Source organism: Chionomys nivalis, chromosome 5 (assembly GCF_950005125.1).
Source record: "Chionomys nivalis chromosome 5, mChiNiv1.1, whole genome shotgun sequence".
Lineage (NCBI taxonomy): Eukaryota > Metazoa > Chordata > Mammalia > Rodentia > Cricetidae > Chionomys > Chionomys nivalis.
Window position 1 is genome coordinate 110,117,337 of NC_080090.1, and position 19,186 is coordinate 110,136,522.

The following is a 19,186-nucleotide window of genomic DNA, read 5'->3' on the forward strand; positions in this document are numbered from 1 at the left end:
GTGTACAGTTTATGCTCTGTGGGCTTTCCCCTGTCCACTTAAGCATGTCTATTGTTATCTTTCTCAGTTCTTGTTTTTTTAAGAGTCACCATTTTAATTATGCTGAACTTTCCTGTCTTGGTAAGTGCCTCCCAGAAGAATATCTAGAGAATGCTTTTGTAAGAAAGTACAACTGACACCCAGGCAGATAAAGGCTCTCTTGCCCAGTGAATGCCAGATGGGCTCTTGGAAGCTGTCTGAGAGGAACTTACCCTGTCTTCACATGATCCTGGCGTTGGTGTCATGGACTTCGATTTTTAGATCCTATAAGCAGTAGGAACTCCTGCCATTTTCCCCTGAGCTGCTAGCCACAGTTTCCTGAGGCTGGGCTGTAGCCCCTCTCCTTAAACCCTCAGAGAGGTGTAAGCCACAAATGTCTGCCCCGATTGGGAGGCCCAGAGCCAATCTGAATCACCTAACTACAGAACTTCCTAAAAGGCTGAAAGAGTGTCACCAAACTCTTCTTCCCATATTAAATTATAACTAAATGGGACTCTGGAGCTGCCTCTTTGTGGTTTTCCCCTTTAAAACTGGCTGCTGCCCCTGCGTCAGGACCTAGTCTGGAGTTTGAACCCTGTCACCTCCCTGATACCATTTTTTTCTAAATACATCTTTGACTTACTTGAACCAGGTCTTCTGTGGTGGATTATTCCCAGATTCTCTGACTCTAACAAGACATCACATGCTTTGAAGGCTGGAAAAGACAAGTCTCAGAGGCCTGGAAATGAGACTTTCTAAGCTCCATAATGATCTTCCAAATAGGAGTACAATGCAGTACAAAGTGTTCAGATTTTCAATGTTTCATACCAAAACAGATGAGCTAGCATGCAAGCTAAAAATTAAGGGTAAAGGTTTGGTAAAGAAAGCTTGCATTCATTCTAAACATCTCATTTCCTGAAATATGTTTTCTTTAGGACAGCCAACAATCCAGTTAGTAATGAATCAAAATTAAACCAAATCTTCAAATCCCTGTCAAAACACCGAACTAAAACACACACAAAACAAAGTACATAATTTTTTGCAGTACAAACATGTTTATTCCTAGTTTTAAAGCCTTTTAAAGAATTTGTGTGTTTTATGGCATTTGTGTATCATGTGTATGTTTGTATAACAGTCAACATATCATCATGTGATCAACTTTGAGGATGCAAGCCAAAAGCTAGGTTGCTAAGCAAAACAGTCCAGTATGCCCCAGCATTAGCTGCAATCCCTGGCTTTGCCTCTGGTTAATTTTCAACGTTAAATTTCAACTTTCAAAGCTGTTCTTTCATACACACAAAACACAAATGTAACACATAGTGACCTGGGAAAACAAACTAGTCCTGAAACGGGGCAAAGTCATCCACACTGTCCTGGGCTACTAAACCCTAGCTTTGTCCTCAAATCCAGGTACTGCTGTCAGTAGACCGCCCTGCAGCCCTGTAGGAGGCTGCTTGGCCAGTCTCCTCCCATGTGCCACTCTGGGTAGAGTGAGTCAGACTGTTGGGGCCTGTTCATTATGCTCTGAGTCACCCGAGGGAGCCTTGCCCCGGATCAAGGCGGACTTTAATTGTCCACAAAGCAGGACTAGAAGAAGCCGCAGCCGCAGTTAATCACTAAGGTGGGAGCTGTGGGAGGCTCTCACACCCCAGGTTCCCAGAACAGACAACTGCTCTGCGTAGCCGGGAGGGAGAGGCCCCGCGGGAGAAGGCAGATCCCGCAGATCCTGCCGAAGGAAAGAGCCCGGGAGCTGGCAAGGACGCCGACCAGCAGGTAAGGGCGGCCGAGGGGCTGCAGGGTCACGTGGGTCTAAGCCTGGTCAGCCCGCCTCGGGCGAGGCTCGCAGAGCGCAGGCGCATTCTGGGTCCCGCGTCTGCTTCCGGGTGGGCGTGTTTCCCGGGCATGCAGAGGTCCCTGATACTGCTGCGGCCCCAAATCCTGGGCTTTGATGCCTGGCAGCGGGCGCTGGAGCTTTTACATCCGCGAAACAAGAAGCTGCGGGTGCAGAAAAAATGCTAGGGAGTGACCTGCTAGGAGCCAGGAATTTTCGTGGAGCCTCGGGCTAGTTTGGGGTGTTGGGCTCATCCCACGCTGGGTGGAAAAGAAAAGTCCCCTCTGTTCCTCATTTACTGCCAATACCCTTCTCCTTCCTCGCTCTCACCTCACACAGTTTTCCACTGGACTGCCCCCCCCACACATTTTTTCCTTTCTTTTATCTTTCTTTCATTGACTGCTTCTTGTCAACATAAAACAACGCTGCTTCATCCCCTACCCCGCATTCGCCCTGCCTGTGTAATGTTCTTCAGCTGAGTTCCCCACTTTCTAGATTCTCTTCAGCTCTCAGGCAGCTGCACTACAGCCGTGCACTGCCGGCCCAGACTGCCTTGGAGAGCTTTTTGTCCCATGTCAAGGCAGTGTGTCCACCTATGCTGGGGTGGTGGACCACGCAGACATATCCTCCAGGTTCCGAGGTCACGATTTCATTTTATTTCCTCCCTCCCTCCCTCCCTCCCTCCCTCCCTCCCTCCCTCCCTCCCTCCCTCCCTCCCTCCCTCTCCCCTCCCTCCCTTTCTCCTTCACTCCCTCCCTTACACAACCTTCAAATATTGGACATCCCCTAGAATAAGGTGGATTTCTCTTTGAAAATTTCACCTGTTAACAAAGGCTGGAGTCAGGATGCCCAAAGCCTCTAATGCTGAAAATACCTACTTCTCCAGTCCGGGTCTCATCTATATCAACAGTCAATGGTCCGCGATAGTGGCCTACTCTACTCACAATCTCCCTAGCCTCTTTATATACCAAATAGTGAGCTGTGTCATTTTCCTAAGGCCTGATATCTACGTATAACACTTTGTTAGAAGTGTTTTGGCTTCTAGCCCCTAGCTCATGTTTAGACTCATCAATTCAGCAAAAGAGACCCATCTTATCTCCCCCTGGTGTCTCACAGGATCCGAACAGACCAGTCCCCAGATGCCACACAAACATGATCTGCCTACTTTTTTTTTGTTGTTGTTTTTTTTTTTTTTTTTTTTTTTTTTGTGCCTGCCAGTTTCTCAGACTGAAATAAATTCCCCCTTAGTACCCCCTCCAGAATTCCTGCTCACATTTTCAGAGGCAGCTTCTTTGAGATGACTACATGGGATTCTATTAGATATCAGTTCCACTACTGGTGGGATTCCTTGGCACAGAAACCTTGACAAATTATCTGCTTCAGAGATCAGGCATTTCAGTGTTTCTGTGGTCAGGGATTTGACAACTATTTTTTTCTCTTTTCCTCTCCTGACATTTGTCGATTTTTGTTGACCCTTGCAGATCTGTGTCTGAGACATGGGATCTGAGGACCTGAAAGAACGGGCAGGCTACAGTCTAATACAGACAACTTTAATTATGTGCATATTATGCATAAGAGTATACTTTTATACATGAATGCAACAAAGAAAGCAACGATTCGAGGGAGGTTGTTCAGTAAACATGATCAGAAAAAATGTAAATAAATGCCAGTAAGCACACACTAAATATTAACAGAACTTTCTCAAGACAGACCAATTGAAACACAGTTACCTGGCATGCACTATAGATTATATCTGTGAAGCCAGGAAAGCAAGGCAGAGGCCGTATCTAGATTCAGAGTACACTGAAGACAGCAGTCAGCGTGTCCTGCCATCAGATTGGGTCCTATAGCTACGTTCCGACATCCACCAAGAATTAACATGCCCTATAAATGGAATGTAAATATTTAACTGAGGAGCCAAGAAATCACATCCAAGAACAATCCAGGGGAAAACTGCTCTTGAGGTAAAAGGCCCTCTTCCTTTTCTTCTGGAGCCTCTCCTACAGTTCCTGGGGCATTGTTCCCCGTGGGTCGTTCTTTTGTCGTGTTCTGACAAACATGAAAGGAGACGGCAGCACAAATGCTCTCTGAGTGTTTGCATTTGGGAGATTGTGGAGAAATGAAGTGTTTCATACTCCCAGCAAAAGAATGGTGTCACACACTCAGAAGCAGGGGGCTTGGTTTTCAGGGTGTCACTTCTCCTGTGAATCCTCCGGACAGTATTTAATTGTCCTTGTTCTTATTTCTTCACTTGTAAAAATGAAAATTAACTGAATACTAATTCATTTATGTGCCAGTCTAGTTGCAGAATGAACCCTAAAGGTATTATTTAGTATTTTACTGAAAATAATTTCACTTTAGATTTATTAGGCAAAGTCCATTTTGTTTGACCTTTCAACTTTCTCAAAAGCTTCTTGTGTAAGATTGAGACAAGAAAACAAGGACAGAGTCATATTTTCACATAGTTCCTGTTCTGGATTAACTTTTGTAGTAAGTAGGACCATGCTTTACGTGTGTATGTGTGTGTGCACGTGTACACACGTGTGCATGCAAGTGTGTTTACACATGCCAGTGGGTGTGTGCATGTGAGCGCATTTACATGTGTGTGTGTGATCATGTGCTCACCAAACTGTGGTATGCTGTTGCCTACTACCTATGTGCTAAAAAGGAATGGGGTCAAGGAAGTGAGATGAAGGAAGGAGGCATGAACGGAACCAGAATTAGGAGTTTGCAATTAGGAGCAATTACATGTAAAGTAGCTGTGTTTTAGGCAGTAGTTTAGTTTATTCTGTTGGCCTATTCAGACAAGGTAAAACTTGCACCCCCCCACACACACATGTACACACACCCCAAGGTTTTATCCTAAGGTAGGATCAAATCAGAATTTCGTCATGTTTTATCAGACTTTATTTTCCTTTTCTTAGAGTTTCTTTGGTGCCACCTTCTGGTTGATGAAATTTGTGCAATTTGTTTAGGCCTCTATCTTCTGAAATGTCAAGTTGTGCAAGGTGAGGCTGTGAGGACAAATGTTGCCTGGAGACGAGGTAGATCCTGCTTTACTGGGGCTTGCCCACGACATGCCATGTTACCTGATGCCTGTACTCTTTGATGGCAAGTCCTGGAGAGGTTTTATAATATGGTGACCCAGAAGAACTTCAAATTTTGCTCTATAATAGATGCCTTCTCTTAAAACCAGCCTGGATGGGGGGAGTTTATACAAAAACTTGAGCAAAATTCCCCAGTCTGAGCCATAAGTTCCCCACTTTTTATTGTGTCCGAGAGATACAAGTGACCATCAAGTCCTCGGACCTCAATAAAGTATGAGTGCAAAGCTACTGTATGTGACGTTCTGAGTTCATGATCTGTCTATACAGGGAAATGAACATGTGCATGGCCATAAGCTCTAGGTAAAGTTTCTAGTGTTTTCCATATTGGTTTTCTTTTTGTTATTGTTGTTGTTAATTTTCCAAATTAGAACATAATCTTCTTGTGGGGTTTAAAATTTCCAGTTAGAATTATATGTGCATATGGGAGAAAAGATAGCATATTTAAAAAAAAAACAAAACGGTTTGTAGGTATAGAGAGAAGTTTCTGCCCCACCCAATCCTGTAGTCATTAAGTCCCAAATAAACAAACAAAGGCTTATATTAAGTGCTAACTGTTTGGCCTCTTAGCTCAGACTTATTATTAACTAGCTCTTACAACTTAAATTAACCCACAATTTTTACCTATGTGGCTTGGTACTCTTTCCCAGTAAGGCATTTTCATCTTGCTTCCTCACGTCTGACTGGTGACTGTGTCTCTGCCTTTCCTTTTCCCAAAATTCTCCTAGCCTGGTTGCTCTGCCTGTACTTCCTGCCTGGTTACATGCCAATCAGCATTTTATTAAACCAATACGCGTGACAAATCTTTAGAATGTACAAAAGCACTATCCCACAGCATGTAGGGCCATAGTGACTAACTCGGTGAGATTTAAATCTTCTAAAACTTACTAGCTAGGGTTATCATAAAGTTTAATAGAAATGCACACAATAAATATAAAATTATTGTGAAAGACAATAATTTAAGATTACAATAACTAATAACAGCAACTACTAATAATGATCATGTGACATTTTGGTACAATCATAATGATTGATAATGAAGGATTAATCACAATGATAATAATGATATAAGTAATATTACTTTTATCACTTGAAACAAGATTCATGCTTAAGTTGGACTCTTATTTTCTTGGTGTTTGTTTTGTTTATTTGTGGTGCTGGATGTGCTTTTGGGGAAGGGTTTTGAAGTCAAACCCTATTTTTCCTTACTATTTTGAGATAGCATATCTCTGAATTGTCTTGGCTGGTATTGAACTTAATCTGTAGCCCAGACTGTCATTGAACTTGTGATCATTAAGTTTGTTTCAGTTTCCCGGGTAAGTGAGACAACAGGACTGTGCTGCTAGGCCAGACCTAGACTGGGGTATTACTATTTCCAGAGCCAGGTTAATAGGGCTCAACTGGGTAGCCACATTTCAATGATGGCTTTGAGGTTCTTGGGCATGCGTGGGTATAAAATTGGTTGGAGGCAGTTAATTTACATTTGAAAGGGCAAAGATCTTAATAATGACAAGGTTTCTAAAGTTAAAGCTTTGGGAGGAAGGAAGTCAGGGCTCTAAGTAGGAGGAATTCTTTGCATATTTGGCCAAATTTAGCTTTATTTCTTTTTAGTGAAGCTGAGGGAAAGGCATTCTGGCCAGGACAGATCCAAAGTCATTGCTTCTAGGTTTGGGTTTCATGTGAAATAAACCCTCTCCCCACATACCCTCTTTGCAGGTTGCCACACTAGTCTCAATAGATCTTGTGGAAAATGTTGTATCTTTTTGGAGTCACACTGATTTGCATAAATTTTTCATCTTCAACAGTCCACATTTCAGGTTATACTATCCTAACCAGAGCCTCCAAAACTGGTAAATTTTTATCCTCCCAGATTTTACTTTTCATGGTAACAGAAATACACTGTGCATCTGCAGAAAATTAGTTATTATTCTTAGAAATTTTTAAAATAATTATATTAAAGACATCAAACTGAAAGAGGAAATAGCAGTATTCTCTTGCTTTGTTTGTGTGTGATGACTTAGGAATGACAGGCTCTGGCATCCAGGAGTTCCAGTCTCTAATGACTCAGTGGAGTTCTGGAAGGGTCATCCACATCCTGCTCAGCCTTCCAGTCCCTCCCTCCTTGAGGCAATTCCTGTATTAACCTCATTTTATTGGGGTTAAAGGGGCAATGCTGAGAACAGTGGCTGGAAGTGTACCCCAAAGGCTACTTAATGAGGGACTTACTGTTAGAGGGAGGGATTAAACAATTTTGGAGGTTATCTGAGCCCCTTTTTCGGAGAGTCCTATGTTCATGAGCCACATGAACATTGGTTACATTTGTATATATGCAGGGGGGATATTTGATTTTGATTTCATATTGGTTGTATAACTATTTTTGTTAGACAAGCTTTGATGGAGGCAGTGTGGAAATGAATGGAAGAAGATGGACATCTTCAGGACCAGAAGTTCTTTAATTAGAACAGCTGAAGTGCTACAGTCTTTCTGCGGAAATGAAACTGTGTGTGTGAATGTAGCAGCGGTGGTTAGGGTTTTACCAGATGGAAAAGCAGAAACTTTGGTGATGGAAGATTCTGTCTGCATGTCTGGAAGTGGTGATGCCACCAGGTTAGGTGTGTGGATCTCCTCAACAAAGGCTTCCACAGGTGTGGTCAGTCAAGTCAGCTTCCCTGTCCAGAGCTTTTCAGTCCACCTGAGGCTCTTAGGCCACTAAACCTTCAATTTTCTTACAGGCTTATGACAGCACAGGACACAAATTCATCATCTCCCAGTCCTAGAGGCCCAAACTCAGCAGTTGTACAGCAGAGCCTGGTACCCTGCTCTCACCAAGGCCCCCAGGGAGAATTTTGGATTTGTTTTCTTTTTACCAACTTCTTGAGGTGGCCACATTGGTGGCCTGCCATCACAGGGACCTCTGCCTGCATCTCTGTTTCTTACCCTGACCTTCCTACTTCTCTCTGTTCTAAGAGCATTTGCAAGTTTATTACACTTTCCTTAATACTGTAGGTTAGTGTATATGTCTAAAATCCTTAATTAAATACCACAGTAATGTACTTACTGCTAAGTAATATAATAAAATAGCATTTACAGGGCTTAGGGGTAGGACTGGGTATCTTTGAGGTACAGACAGATATTTTACCTGATATGCCTAGTGTCCTCTGATGGAGGCCCTGGTGTCCATGTGACTACAGAAATCCTCTGTTGATGTATCTCTGTTCTGTGCCTTCAGTCTAGACCCCTCAAATGGATGACCTCTGTGAAGCCAATGGCTCTTTTGCCATCAGCCTCTTGAAAGTATTGGGTGAAGAAGACAAGTCACGAAACCTGTTTTTCTGTCCCCTGAGTGTCTCCTCTGCCCTGGCCATGGTCTACTTGGGAGCCAAAGGAAACACTGCAGCCCAAATGTCCCAGGTATGCTTACTGGAAGATGCAGGAAGGGGTGCATGGAAGACAAACAGCAGGTTGTTTTTGGCTCCCTACACCAGGGTTCTTTCTGTATCCTCAGCCAGTGGGTAGAAGTCAGTGGCTGATGGTGGAGGAGAGACTCTGTAGTGTTTCAGATTTGGACCAGCACAGGAGCAAGGCAGTCATGTGGGACCAGTCATCTCCACAGTTTACAGGAGACATTGAGTGTTAAATTCCTTTATCTAGATTCTGGTAAACATTCTGGTATATTCACATCTTGCAGAAAATGGTAATTAGAGTCCTGACCCACACAAAGGAACATGATGCACCCCATCTTTGTTATGTTTCTAGTTTTTGAAGCGTTATGTTTTAAAGAGTCATGCAGCCGTGTAAGTAAGCTTTTGTGGAATGGGTGACTTTGCAGGTATGATTATACAAAAGTCGAAGAAAATGAACATAAGTATGGAATTAGTTCTTTGGGAATCATTTAGAGTGAACACACAATCTGCATTTTCTACAAATGACACAATCCTGATAGTTTGACATACTTTCAGCCATGTAAAAAAGCATCACATAAGTCACCATGTGGATATCACTTGGCTACTAGCATGATCGTGTGTGGATGATCTCCTGCAGTACTGAAGTCACTGGGGAAGAAATCTTGAGAGTGAGATTTGGTCGGAGTCATACACTTACTTTGATTTGATATGTAAATCACAATTTGATTTGGAAAATAAGAAATTTTGAAAACTTCTTCCTTTTTATTTCTGCTGTTTTATTCTCGTATTCCCTGGTTATCACTCCTGATGTCTAATTTCTTTTTTTTAATATTTATTTTTTTCCATTCAAAAATTTACACTTCCTCCCCTCCTCCAATTTCCTTCCACTCCCCCACCCCCCCTCCCTCCTTAAGAGAGGGCAGGGAACTCTGCCCTGTGGGAAGTTCGAGGCCCTCCCTGCTACATTTAGGCCTAGGAAGCTTTGTGTCCAAATAGACTAGGGCTCCCAAAAGCCAGTGGCTACGGATGGAGATAGAGACAGAGACCCTCATGAGAGCACTGGACTGAGCTCCCAAGGTCCAGTTGAAGAGCAGAAGGAGGGAGAAGATGAGCAAGGAATTCAGGATCATGAGGGGTTGGTCCACCCACTGAGACAGTGTGCGTTTTCTAATGGGAGCTCACCAAATCCAGCTGGACTGGGACTGAATGAGCATGGGATCAAACTGAACTCTCTGTGGCTGACAAGAGGGGCTGACTGAGAAGCCATTGATAAAGGCACTGGGACTTGTTTTTACTGATGTCTAATTTCTATGTTGTGCATCGATCCTGGGTTATCACATGATGCCTTACTAGGATGGATGATTCCTGCACACCAAGGACCCTCACCCAAAGAGGGCATTTTTGCTTCCCCAGAGACACGTCCTAAGGGCTCAGTGCTTTTGTTCTCAGACCAGAGAGGTGCTACTGACATCTAGTTGGTAGAGGCCACAAATGCTGCCAATGTCCTCCAAAGCACTGGGTAGCCCCATCACAGCTTCAGATGACAAACGTGCTGGCTTGTAAACCTACTGAGACAATCACCCTGGACTCCTTGTACTATAGGAACATGTCACATTGTCATCCCTTAGCTGGGTTTGTCTGCAGAAGGGGAGATAATGACTTTGTTCAATAGTCTATTTATTCTATTCCTAGGTACTTGGTTTGAACGAAGGTAGAGATGTTCACAAAGGTTTCCAGACCCTTCTCTCAGAGGTTAACAAAACTGGCACCCAGTACTTGCTAAAAAGCGCCTGCCGACTTTTTGGAGAAGAATCATTTGATTTCCTTTCGGTATGTTGTACTCAGATATTGAGAAAAAGAAGTTGAAAACAATAAAAATGACGAAAATTGAAGAAAAGCAGGCAGCAAAGTTTAATGGTCTCGCCATAGAAATGTGCTTAGAATTACTCTTGTGACACTGTAATTGTGGATTTTAGAACTGCTTTTGAATTATGTCCTCTCAAGTTCTTTTCCTGACAAATCCCTCCATGATGTCGAAGTCAATATATTATCCTCCTGCACCCAGATAGATATCCTCACCCTTTCTCCCCTCCCCTTTAGTGACCATGTCATCCACCATGTTATATAGAGCCCCTCCCCATCCTACCTGTGCTTTTGGGGCTGAGTGTTATTGAGACAAACTTTCAAGGTTTCTAAGATCTACTCTGTCTTCTAAATCACCACTGTTAAATGAATTCTGATGGGTTGGTTGTAGGCTGTGGTTTCCACATTATTATACATGGCTTTTAATGGGTCTTTTTGTGCCTGCATTGGTTATTTACAGTCTCACAAATCCAACCACTGAAAAAAAATAGTCTAAGATAAAAATGTCTTCATGCTTGAGCATATAATCCCAAACTCACAGCCCACTAAAACGAGTGAGGTCTGACTGTCATGTTGCATAATGTGAAGACTGTCACTGACATGAAATTAGGGAAATGAATGGTGCAAGCTTGACCATTTTATTGGCTGAAAGTTCTGAGTGTTCCTACATAAGGCTCAGGAGGACGCTGTCCTGGCTATGGTAAATTCTGTCCCTGTTGGCTTGCTGCTTTAGTCTTATCTATCACTGGAGATGACTCTGGATCCCATGGTTCTTCTAATGAAGTCATGTTCACTTTGAACATCAGCTTTACATATTGGTGGCACAATAACTCATAGTCTACATTTCTACTGTATATGGGCTCTAAAACATTTTAGGTATTGAACAGAGAGTGAAGTTAATCGCTACATTTGTATCTGAAAACACGTTTTGTAGGGAAGTTATCTGAGTTATACTGTGTTAGGGAATCTCCTAATTTAACTTCCACTTATGTTTGACTTTGCTGATATAAGTGAACGTACATAGAGGCTCACATACACAAATGCAATCTTTCATATACATATATTTAATGAGGATCCATGATCCCCATTATCTTTTGCTACTTCCAAGGACCTTTCCTTGTTCCCTATAATCCAAGGGTTGCTCTCAACCTTCCTAATGCTGCGACCGTTTCAAACAGTTCCTCATGCTGTGGTGACCCCCAACTACGAAAGTATTTTCATTGTTACTTCTTAACTTTCATTTGCTACTGTTATGAATCATAATGTAAATAATTTTGGAAACAGGTTTGCTAAAGGGTTTGAGAACTGACCAATCATTGTGTTCCAGACATAAACATTCTGATTACTTCCTTGTCTACTTTTAAGTTTACCTTTTAGTTCTTTACAATGTAATCAGTAGAAAAGTGTGAGTGCCTGCCAGGTGGGAAAACAGAAAATCAAACAGAGTCTTCTTGGCATGTCTGGAAGAGACATTTCTGTGCTTTGTTCATGGATAACAACAGTCCTAACCTGGCTTAAATGTCTTTGTGTACAGGGTATCCTGTTAACAGGCCATGGGCCACCCATTGTGTACAGGGTATTCTGCTAACAAGACATGGGCCACCCATTGTGTACAGGCTACTCTGCTAACAGGCCATGGGCCACCCATTGTGTACAGCATGTTCTCTTAACAGGCCACATGCCACCCAGCCAGGTGCATCTTTTCTCCTGGTATCCAGTATTTCTCTCAACACTGGGCAGTGTAGGAGACCAACATCTTTTTGAGAATTGCATGAATACATCTTGAAATACAGCATCACCTCCACAGACCCTTATGCTAGAGAAAATGTTAAGAAAAAACATGTGTTCCCCCAATTGTGAGAAACTTAGCTGAATAGGCTCCAACCCCTGTTTGTGCCCATAGACCTTCAAGGATTCCTGCCAGAAGTTCTATCAGGCAGAGCTGGAAGAGCTGTCCTTTGCTGAGAACACTGAAGAGTGCAGGAAACACATCAACAACTGGGTGATGGAAAAGACTGAAGGTAGGAGGCTTTGATTTAGGTGGACTTTGGAGTTAGGAGGGACAGTGAGCTCTGTGGAAGATGGGGCTGGGCTCTCCATGGTGTTGCTCCTGTGGCCTGGTTCTCAGAGCTATAATGATGTGTATGCTGGACTTTCCTTGGGACTATCAGATTGTAACATTTAAAAAGTAACCCAATGTTGAGTCTCAGACTGCTTCCCTTAAAACTGTGCTGAGAAGTCCCTGGTAAACGCTTCCGTTGGGGTCCCTGGTAATGTTCTGCTGTTCTCTGAAACAGAAGTATCTTCTCTTGGGATCAGTTAGAGTTGGCCCGTTCCCTACCTGTTGGAATCTGAGCAGTTCATCAGTTCACCTGCAGCCTTCATCCTCCTCTTAATGTGACCGTGGTGGCCTCATCCTCCTAACATAACCAGGGGGACCACAGTTGTTTCAGAACATGACTCTTTTTCAAATTTGCTCTAGAATCTTGTTGTCTTGTTACTATTGGGGTTACAACATTCACAAACCTGATTTCTTCCCTTCCTCATGAAATATTCTGGCCTGCTCTTGACTTGAATGTTGAATAAAAGAGGGTGCCCTAAATAACAAGAAAGAAACCTAGAGACTTCTAAGATGTGGAGGAATTAAAAGTCATTTACTTGTTCAAGTGACAGTCTAGAACCTAGCATCTAATACATTTAATTGATATGATACTCTCACCATATTTGAATTAACAGTGGTTACCTGATCATACTAACACTGGTCAGACCATGAGCCCAGGAAGGAAGAGCCCCCCCATAGTTCATGCATCATCACCTAGTGGGCTCTGGCATACCCGTGGATGAGATAACAGTACGTCAGCAGAAGCAATCTCAAAAGTTTGCCTTTCGTTTACCATCACCTCTCTTTATCTCTTCACATCCTCCATGTAGGCACCCCTTGTATGCTTTTCCAGAATAGTAGAACTGAAGGCTGTCTTTAAGATCATCTTGTCCCATTCATTGGTCATGGAACTTGAGCTCTTTATCCTGCTTCCATAATTTCTTTTTCTGGTTTACTTTTTGGATAGCCTTCCTTCCTTCATATATACCTACATATACCTACACACACACATGCACGCACACATGCACATATATACCCACACATCTATGTATATACATAGATGTGTATGAATATATACCTGTATATATTACAAGTATATATTTCTGATCTTTTGGAAACCTCTGATTATATAAATATGATTTGGAAATTAGTACTAAGTAGTGATTCTTAACCAGGACTGGATTTACCTTCCAATTGTCACTTGACAGTAACTGAGGGTATTTGTGGTGATTGAAATTGAATCAGGTATCACTCACTAAATCCTTTACCATGCACAGTGAAGTTGTATCCAACCAAGAAGTAATCCAAGTAAAATGTCCATAGTAATGTAACTGCGATCTTGTAGTGCTAAGACCAAGAGGGCATTGTTAGAATCAAAGATATTGGCTTATTTTCTTAGTGTAGCCAACTGCTACCTCTGTGAATTGAGCAGAAGTTCAGGGAAATGCTCTCATCCTGAACTGATAAACATGCAAACTCAAGGCTAAGCCATAGCAGCCATACCTGCTTTCAAACTTTTCTCTACACAGGGCGTGTTCACACATACCTGATACATCAGCACTACTGAGGCTGAAGAAGGAAGGCTGCATGTTTGCGGGTAGCTTCTGCTGTGTAGCAAGGTTGAGGCCAGGCTAGTGATGCAAAAGACTTATGAGGAGCAGAAAACATGGTTATTGTTTAAGGACAAATGATGCATTAGACAGGACTGAAGCCTAGTTCTCTACCTAATCTGGCCTTTAAATTTTATGTCAGGATAATTGATTATAGGAGAGTGCTTATCACTACCCTTATCTCCAACTCACAATAGACTTTTCGTACAGCCTTCTTCTTTTAAACATTTTTTTTTACATTCTCTACAGGTAAAATTTCAGAAGTTCTAAGTCCTGGAACAGTCTGCTCACTGACTAAGCTCGTTCTCGTGAATGCCATGTATTTCAAAGGAAAGTGGAAGGCTCAATTTGACAGAAAGTACACAAGGGGCATGCCATTTAAAACTAACCAGGTAGGGCAGTATTTTCCAATGTATTGTTATTTTTTTATAAGTAGTAAGCTGGAAAGATGGTGGATGAGAAAAGGAACAGTTTGTTTTACACTTGATTCTTATTCTAATTTTGAGTTAAACTAATACCTCTTCTACATCTTTAATTAGAGGTAGAAAGAGAAACTAGAATAATATATACACTGGTAGTTATCTTTTTTCTTTACTCATCCTTGATCAATTCCTTCTTACCTTAAATATGAAATGGAATTTGACTTTTGTCAGTTTAACAATAGCAGGCTACACAAATGTGTGATTTTACCTAGTGATACCTCATTCAATGAACATAAGCCCATTCAACACTGCAATGGGCTAAGGAAGATTTTACATTTAACAGACTAAGTGCACAGAAATAATGACCATCTTATACTCTTCTGAGTCCCGAGAGTCGGATATAAGTTGTTTTTAGTAAATTATATTTATCATTTTAGAAATTTAATTTCAATTTCATTTTCATCAGGAGAAAAAAACAGTGCAGATGATGTTTAAGCATGCTAAGTTTATGATGGGGCATGTGGATGAGGTAAACATGCAGGTCCTGGTCTTGCCCTACGCAGAGGAGGAGCTGTGCATGGTTGTTCTGCTTCCTGATGAGAACACTGATCTGGCTGTGGTGAGTCCTGCGCACCGAGTGTCTGTGCATTGCCAGTTGAGCTCATTTTCCAAGTTCGTCTCTCAGCTGCATTTGCAGAGTTTCCAGCTAAGAGTTATTCTAGGTTGTGCTGGATGAGCACGCAGGTGTTCCCTTCAGTGAACATGTGTATGCACTTCTTTTCATGTTTATCCAGAAGTAGACAAGTTTTGATGACGTTAGGATAAGAACGTTCCAAAAATATAACAGCATTTTCTTTTTTTTTTTTAAATTTAGGAGGGTGAGGCTAGTTGATAGCCCAATCATTCTTCAGCAAAGATCCTGGAAGAAGGATAGCATTGGATGGTGGCAGAGTTTCCCGCATATTAATGTGCTTAGGAACTCCATGGGTAATAGTTTCAGAAATGCAGGTTTTAATTCAGCTTGAGATTTTGCATTTCTAACAAGTTTTCAGATGAGGCAAGTGCAGTTGACTCATGGAACACACCTTGAACACAAAGACCTAAAGTATGGGTCTTCAGTTTAATTTAATCTTCTTCATGACAGCAAAGGAACAAAATCCATGAAGTAGAGACTTACAAAGTAGAAGGTGTATGACCAGGAGTGTTTTGGTAAGTCAGCTGTCTGCTGGCAAAGCTCCTGCCCACCATGGGAGGGCACAGGATAGATGGTAAGGACACTTGATTTCCTTTATTTCCCTATGTAACCAGAAAGCTATTGACATAAATCAAGAATGAGAACTACCATGGCCCTTTGAGAAGAAATTGAGAAAATTCTAGGAATAGAAACAAAGTCAAACGGCTGTCACTGCTCACTAAGTAAAGGGATGAAGAAATGCAAGCGACAGTAGCCTACTGTCCTCCTAATTTTAAAAATTGACCCTTTGTCATTTCAGGTAGAAAAAGCACTTACCTATGAGAAGTTCAGAGCTTGGACAAACCCAGAAAACATGACAGAAAGTAAAGTCCAAGTTTTTTTCCCCAGATTAAAGCTGGAGGAGAGTTATGACCTGGAATCTTTTCTTCAGAGTTTGGGAATGACAGATGCCTTTGAGGAAACAAAGGCTGACTTTTCTGGAATGGCAACTCAGAAGAATGTGCCTGTGTCCAAGGTTGCCCACAAGTGCTTTGTTGAGGTCAACGAGGAAGGCACAGAAGCAGCGGCGACCACCGCCGTGATCAGGAATGCCCGGAGCTGTAGAGTAGAACCAAGATTTTGTGCTGACCACCCATTCCTTTTCTTCATCTGGCACTACAAAACCAGCAGCATCTTGTTCTGTGGCAGGTTCTCTTCTCCATAAAGGCATTATCGTGGGCTGAGGATGTATCTCAGTTCATAGAGCGCTTGCATAGCAAGCACCATGCCCTGGGTTTAAGCCTAAGTACCCTATAAAAACAGGCGTGATGGTGCCTTCCTGCTGTTCTAGCATTTGGGAGGTACAGGGCAGGAGGATCAGTTCAAAATCATCCTCAGCTACATAGAAAACTTGAGGCTAGCCTTTCAATACCTGTTTCAAAAAGACAAGAAAGTGTAACGTGTGATTGCTTTACACATAATTTTTTTGCCACATGCTAAAATTAAAACCTCATGTTTCCAGATTGGCAAGGTGGTTTCACTGCACAAATAAAGAGTATACTTACTAGTTGGTGAATATCTTTGCTGACAGCCCCAATGCCATGTGTGGGGAGTTTGGAGCCGAGAAGGCCATACTTGGTTTGTAGTGTCTAAGTAGCTTCTGATTGTCTCCAGCCTTATTCACAACCCAGCTCACAAAGTGCTATCCCACACTGCTAACATCTCCACCACTGCCAGTCTTATCAGGCAATGCCAGTCGAAGGTCCCTATTACATCTATAGAATAACTGGAACTGTCCCCTGTCTCAGAAGAAGCTGAGACAGTCTCTCATTCCATCAGTGTTACTGAACAGTCCTGTATGTCCACCACTTAGACAACTCTTCCCACAAGTTTCAAGTACACGTTCAAGGCTTCAGCCTGGAGAGATGGCTCAGCGGTTCAGAGCACTGACTGCTCTTACAGAGGACCCAGGTTCAATTCCCAGTACCCACTTGGCAGCTCTCACAGCTGTCTGTAACTCTAGTTCCGGGGGATCTGACACCCTCACAATAATGCACATAAAATGAAATAAATTTAAAGAAATAAGTTCAGTAAGTAAGTTACAGGAAGTAGTTAAGAGACAAAGTTCTAAAGTGTGGTGGTCATCTTCCCCAGTTCTTTCTAAAGTTTCACAGTGTGACCCTTATCCCCGCTACTTCTTTCTAATGCTCCACAGTGTGGCCTTTACCCCCGCCCACTTCTTTCTAATGCTCCACAGTGTGGTCCTTATCCCTCCCCAGTACTTTCTAATGCACGCAACCCCAAAGGAAGCTTCACTCTGAACAGTTCTTACAAACCAGATGTCTAATTATCCATATGCTCAGATGTGAATCAAATGCAGTCCTAAGTGCACATACATTCAAACACCACTAAATGAATCCCGCAAGTTGTATTTATACATGTATGTGTGTAACAATTAAAGAAGAAGTCCTGAATCTGAGAGTGAGTGAGGAGGGCCCAAGAGGAGTCAGGTGAGGATTAGGGGAATCTGAACAGAATGCTAAATAATTGAACAGAATAGGAATAACTGAAAGTAGCATCCAGTAAGTTCTGAAACATGCATGTACCCTTGATGGCATCTGCATAGTTAAGACACAGAACAGGACCGTCACACCTGCAATTTTTTTCTGTAAACTTTGTAATATCTCTTTTTTATTTAAATTTTTTAATTAAAATATAATTTCATCATTTTCCTCTTCCTTCTCCTCCCTAATACTGCTCCTATGTGAAAAAAAATTGAAATGAAATTTATGCCCTGGCAATGCTGAAGTCCGTACATGACAGTTCTGTTGAACTTGTCCGTATTGGGTTTCATAGTCTAAATTGATGATGACAACTGACCAGGTCTCTTCCTCAAAAGGGCACCAGATCTCATTACAGATGACCGTGAGCCACTGTGTGGTTGCTGGGAATTAAACTTAGGATGACCTTCAGAAGAAGAGGCAGTGCTCTTAGCTTTTGAGCCATCTCTGTCACCCAACTTTAGAGCCCTCTTCCCGTGTCTTTAACCATAGTTAAATATGCATATTTATAGGTCAACATACAAATGCAATGCTCTGAGTCCATTCAGTGCCCCTGCATTTGTGTTTCTAGGAATGTTAGAGAACCAATCAGGGACTCATCCTGGATGACTCATTCTCTCTTTCTCAGAAGCTGTTGTTTGTAACTCTTAATCTAGGGAATGGCCCCATGATATTTTCTCTATCCACATTGAGATGTCAATTCTTGCTGCAACTTTCATGTCTTGTTTAGGTAGCCATATTGTTGGGACTTCATTGCTTAGCTTCCCTGGCATAGCTAGAAGACAGAGTCGCACAGCAGCCTCCCTGGTCCTCTGGCTCTTACAGCCTTGCTGCCCCATTTCTGTGAAGTGCCTTTGTAACTGTGCTATCCATCAGCTCCATGGTCCATGTCAGCCACTGCACCCACGCTCAGGCAATCACTGATTTGTTTCATGATTCATTATGGAATAATGTATCTTTTGTATTATTACTGTCAGTCACTGAAAACGTTTTTAGAGTCTCCTTCATTGCATTATACTTTATGTATTACATTATATTATATATTGCATTATACTATATATCAATAGTTTCTTTTGTTTCTACTTAATATGTCATTATATAGACATAATTTGTTTATCCATTCATAATCTTATAGATATTTACAATGTTGTCAAGGTTTGGTTACTGTAAATAAAAGTTTTTAAGAACACTCATGTTCACATATTTGTTTCCTAATGCTTTCTCTTTTTTTTGACTAATTAGGAAGTGCAGGTATAACATTTAATAACATTTAAGAAACATCCAAGCCTCTTATGGTAGCATATATATTTAATTCTAGCACTCACTAGGGAAGGCAAAGGAAGGAGGATCTCTGTGAGACATAGGCCAGCCTGGATTTCATAGTAAGTTCCAGGCCAGTAGGAGCTACACAGTAAGACCCTGTATCAGAGAGAGAGAGAGAGAGAGAGAGAGAGAGAGAGAGAGAGAGAGAGAGAGAGAGAGAGAGAGAGAAGGCAGATGTACAGTGAGAGACAGACAGAGACAAATACTGAGAGAGAGAGAGGAAGGAAGGGAGGGAGAGAACTTCCAAACTCTTTTCCAAAGTAGTTTGTATTATTT

At 42.0% G+C, this 19,186-nt stretch overlaps 1 protein-coding gene across 2 annotated transcripts; it reads left to right on the forward strand.

Annotated features, from left to right (window-relative positions):
* Positions 1-1,512: 1,512 nt before the first annotated feature.
* LOC130874421 (serpin B8) lies at positions 1,513-18,758 on the forward strand. Of its 2 annotated transcripts, none has more exons than XM_057769735.1 (7): positions 1,513-1,791; positions 8,183-8,364; positions 10,050-10,187; positions 12,124-12,241; positions 14,181-14,323; positions 14,820-14,972; positions 15,847-18,758. In XM_057769735.1, exons 2-7 carry the CDS (start codon positions 8,197-8,199, stop codon positions 16,249-16,251), a joined length of 1,125 nt encoding a protein of 374 aa, XP_057625718.1. In that variant the 5' UTR covers positions 1,513-1,791; positions 8,183-8,196; the 3' UTR covers positions 16,252-18,758. The 2 variants fall into 2 exon arrangements, with proteins under 2 accessions (XP_057625718.1, XP_057625719.1); XM_057769736.1 differs by having other exon boundaries at positions 1,513-1,639.
* Positions 18,759-19,186: the final 428 nt, after the last annotated feature.

Excerpts from the sequence above, each read along its gene's own strand:
- LOC130874421 (XM_057769735.1), top strand. The coding sequence starts at position 8,197 with ATGGATGACCTCTGTGAAGCCAATGGCTCTTTTGCCATCAGCCTCTTG. Across the intron at positions 8,365-10,049 it reads CTGCAGCCCAAATGTCCCAG|GTACTTGGTTTGAACGAAGG; the intron begins GTATGCTTACTG and ends TTCTATTCCTAG. Across the intron at positions 14,324-14,819 it reads TGCCATTTAAAACTAACCAG|GAGAAAAAAACAGTGCAGAT; the intron begins GTAGGGCAGTAT and ends CATTTTCATCAG.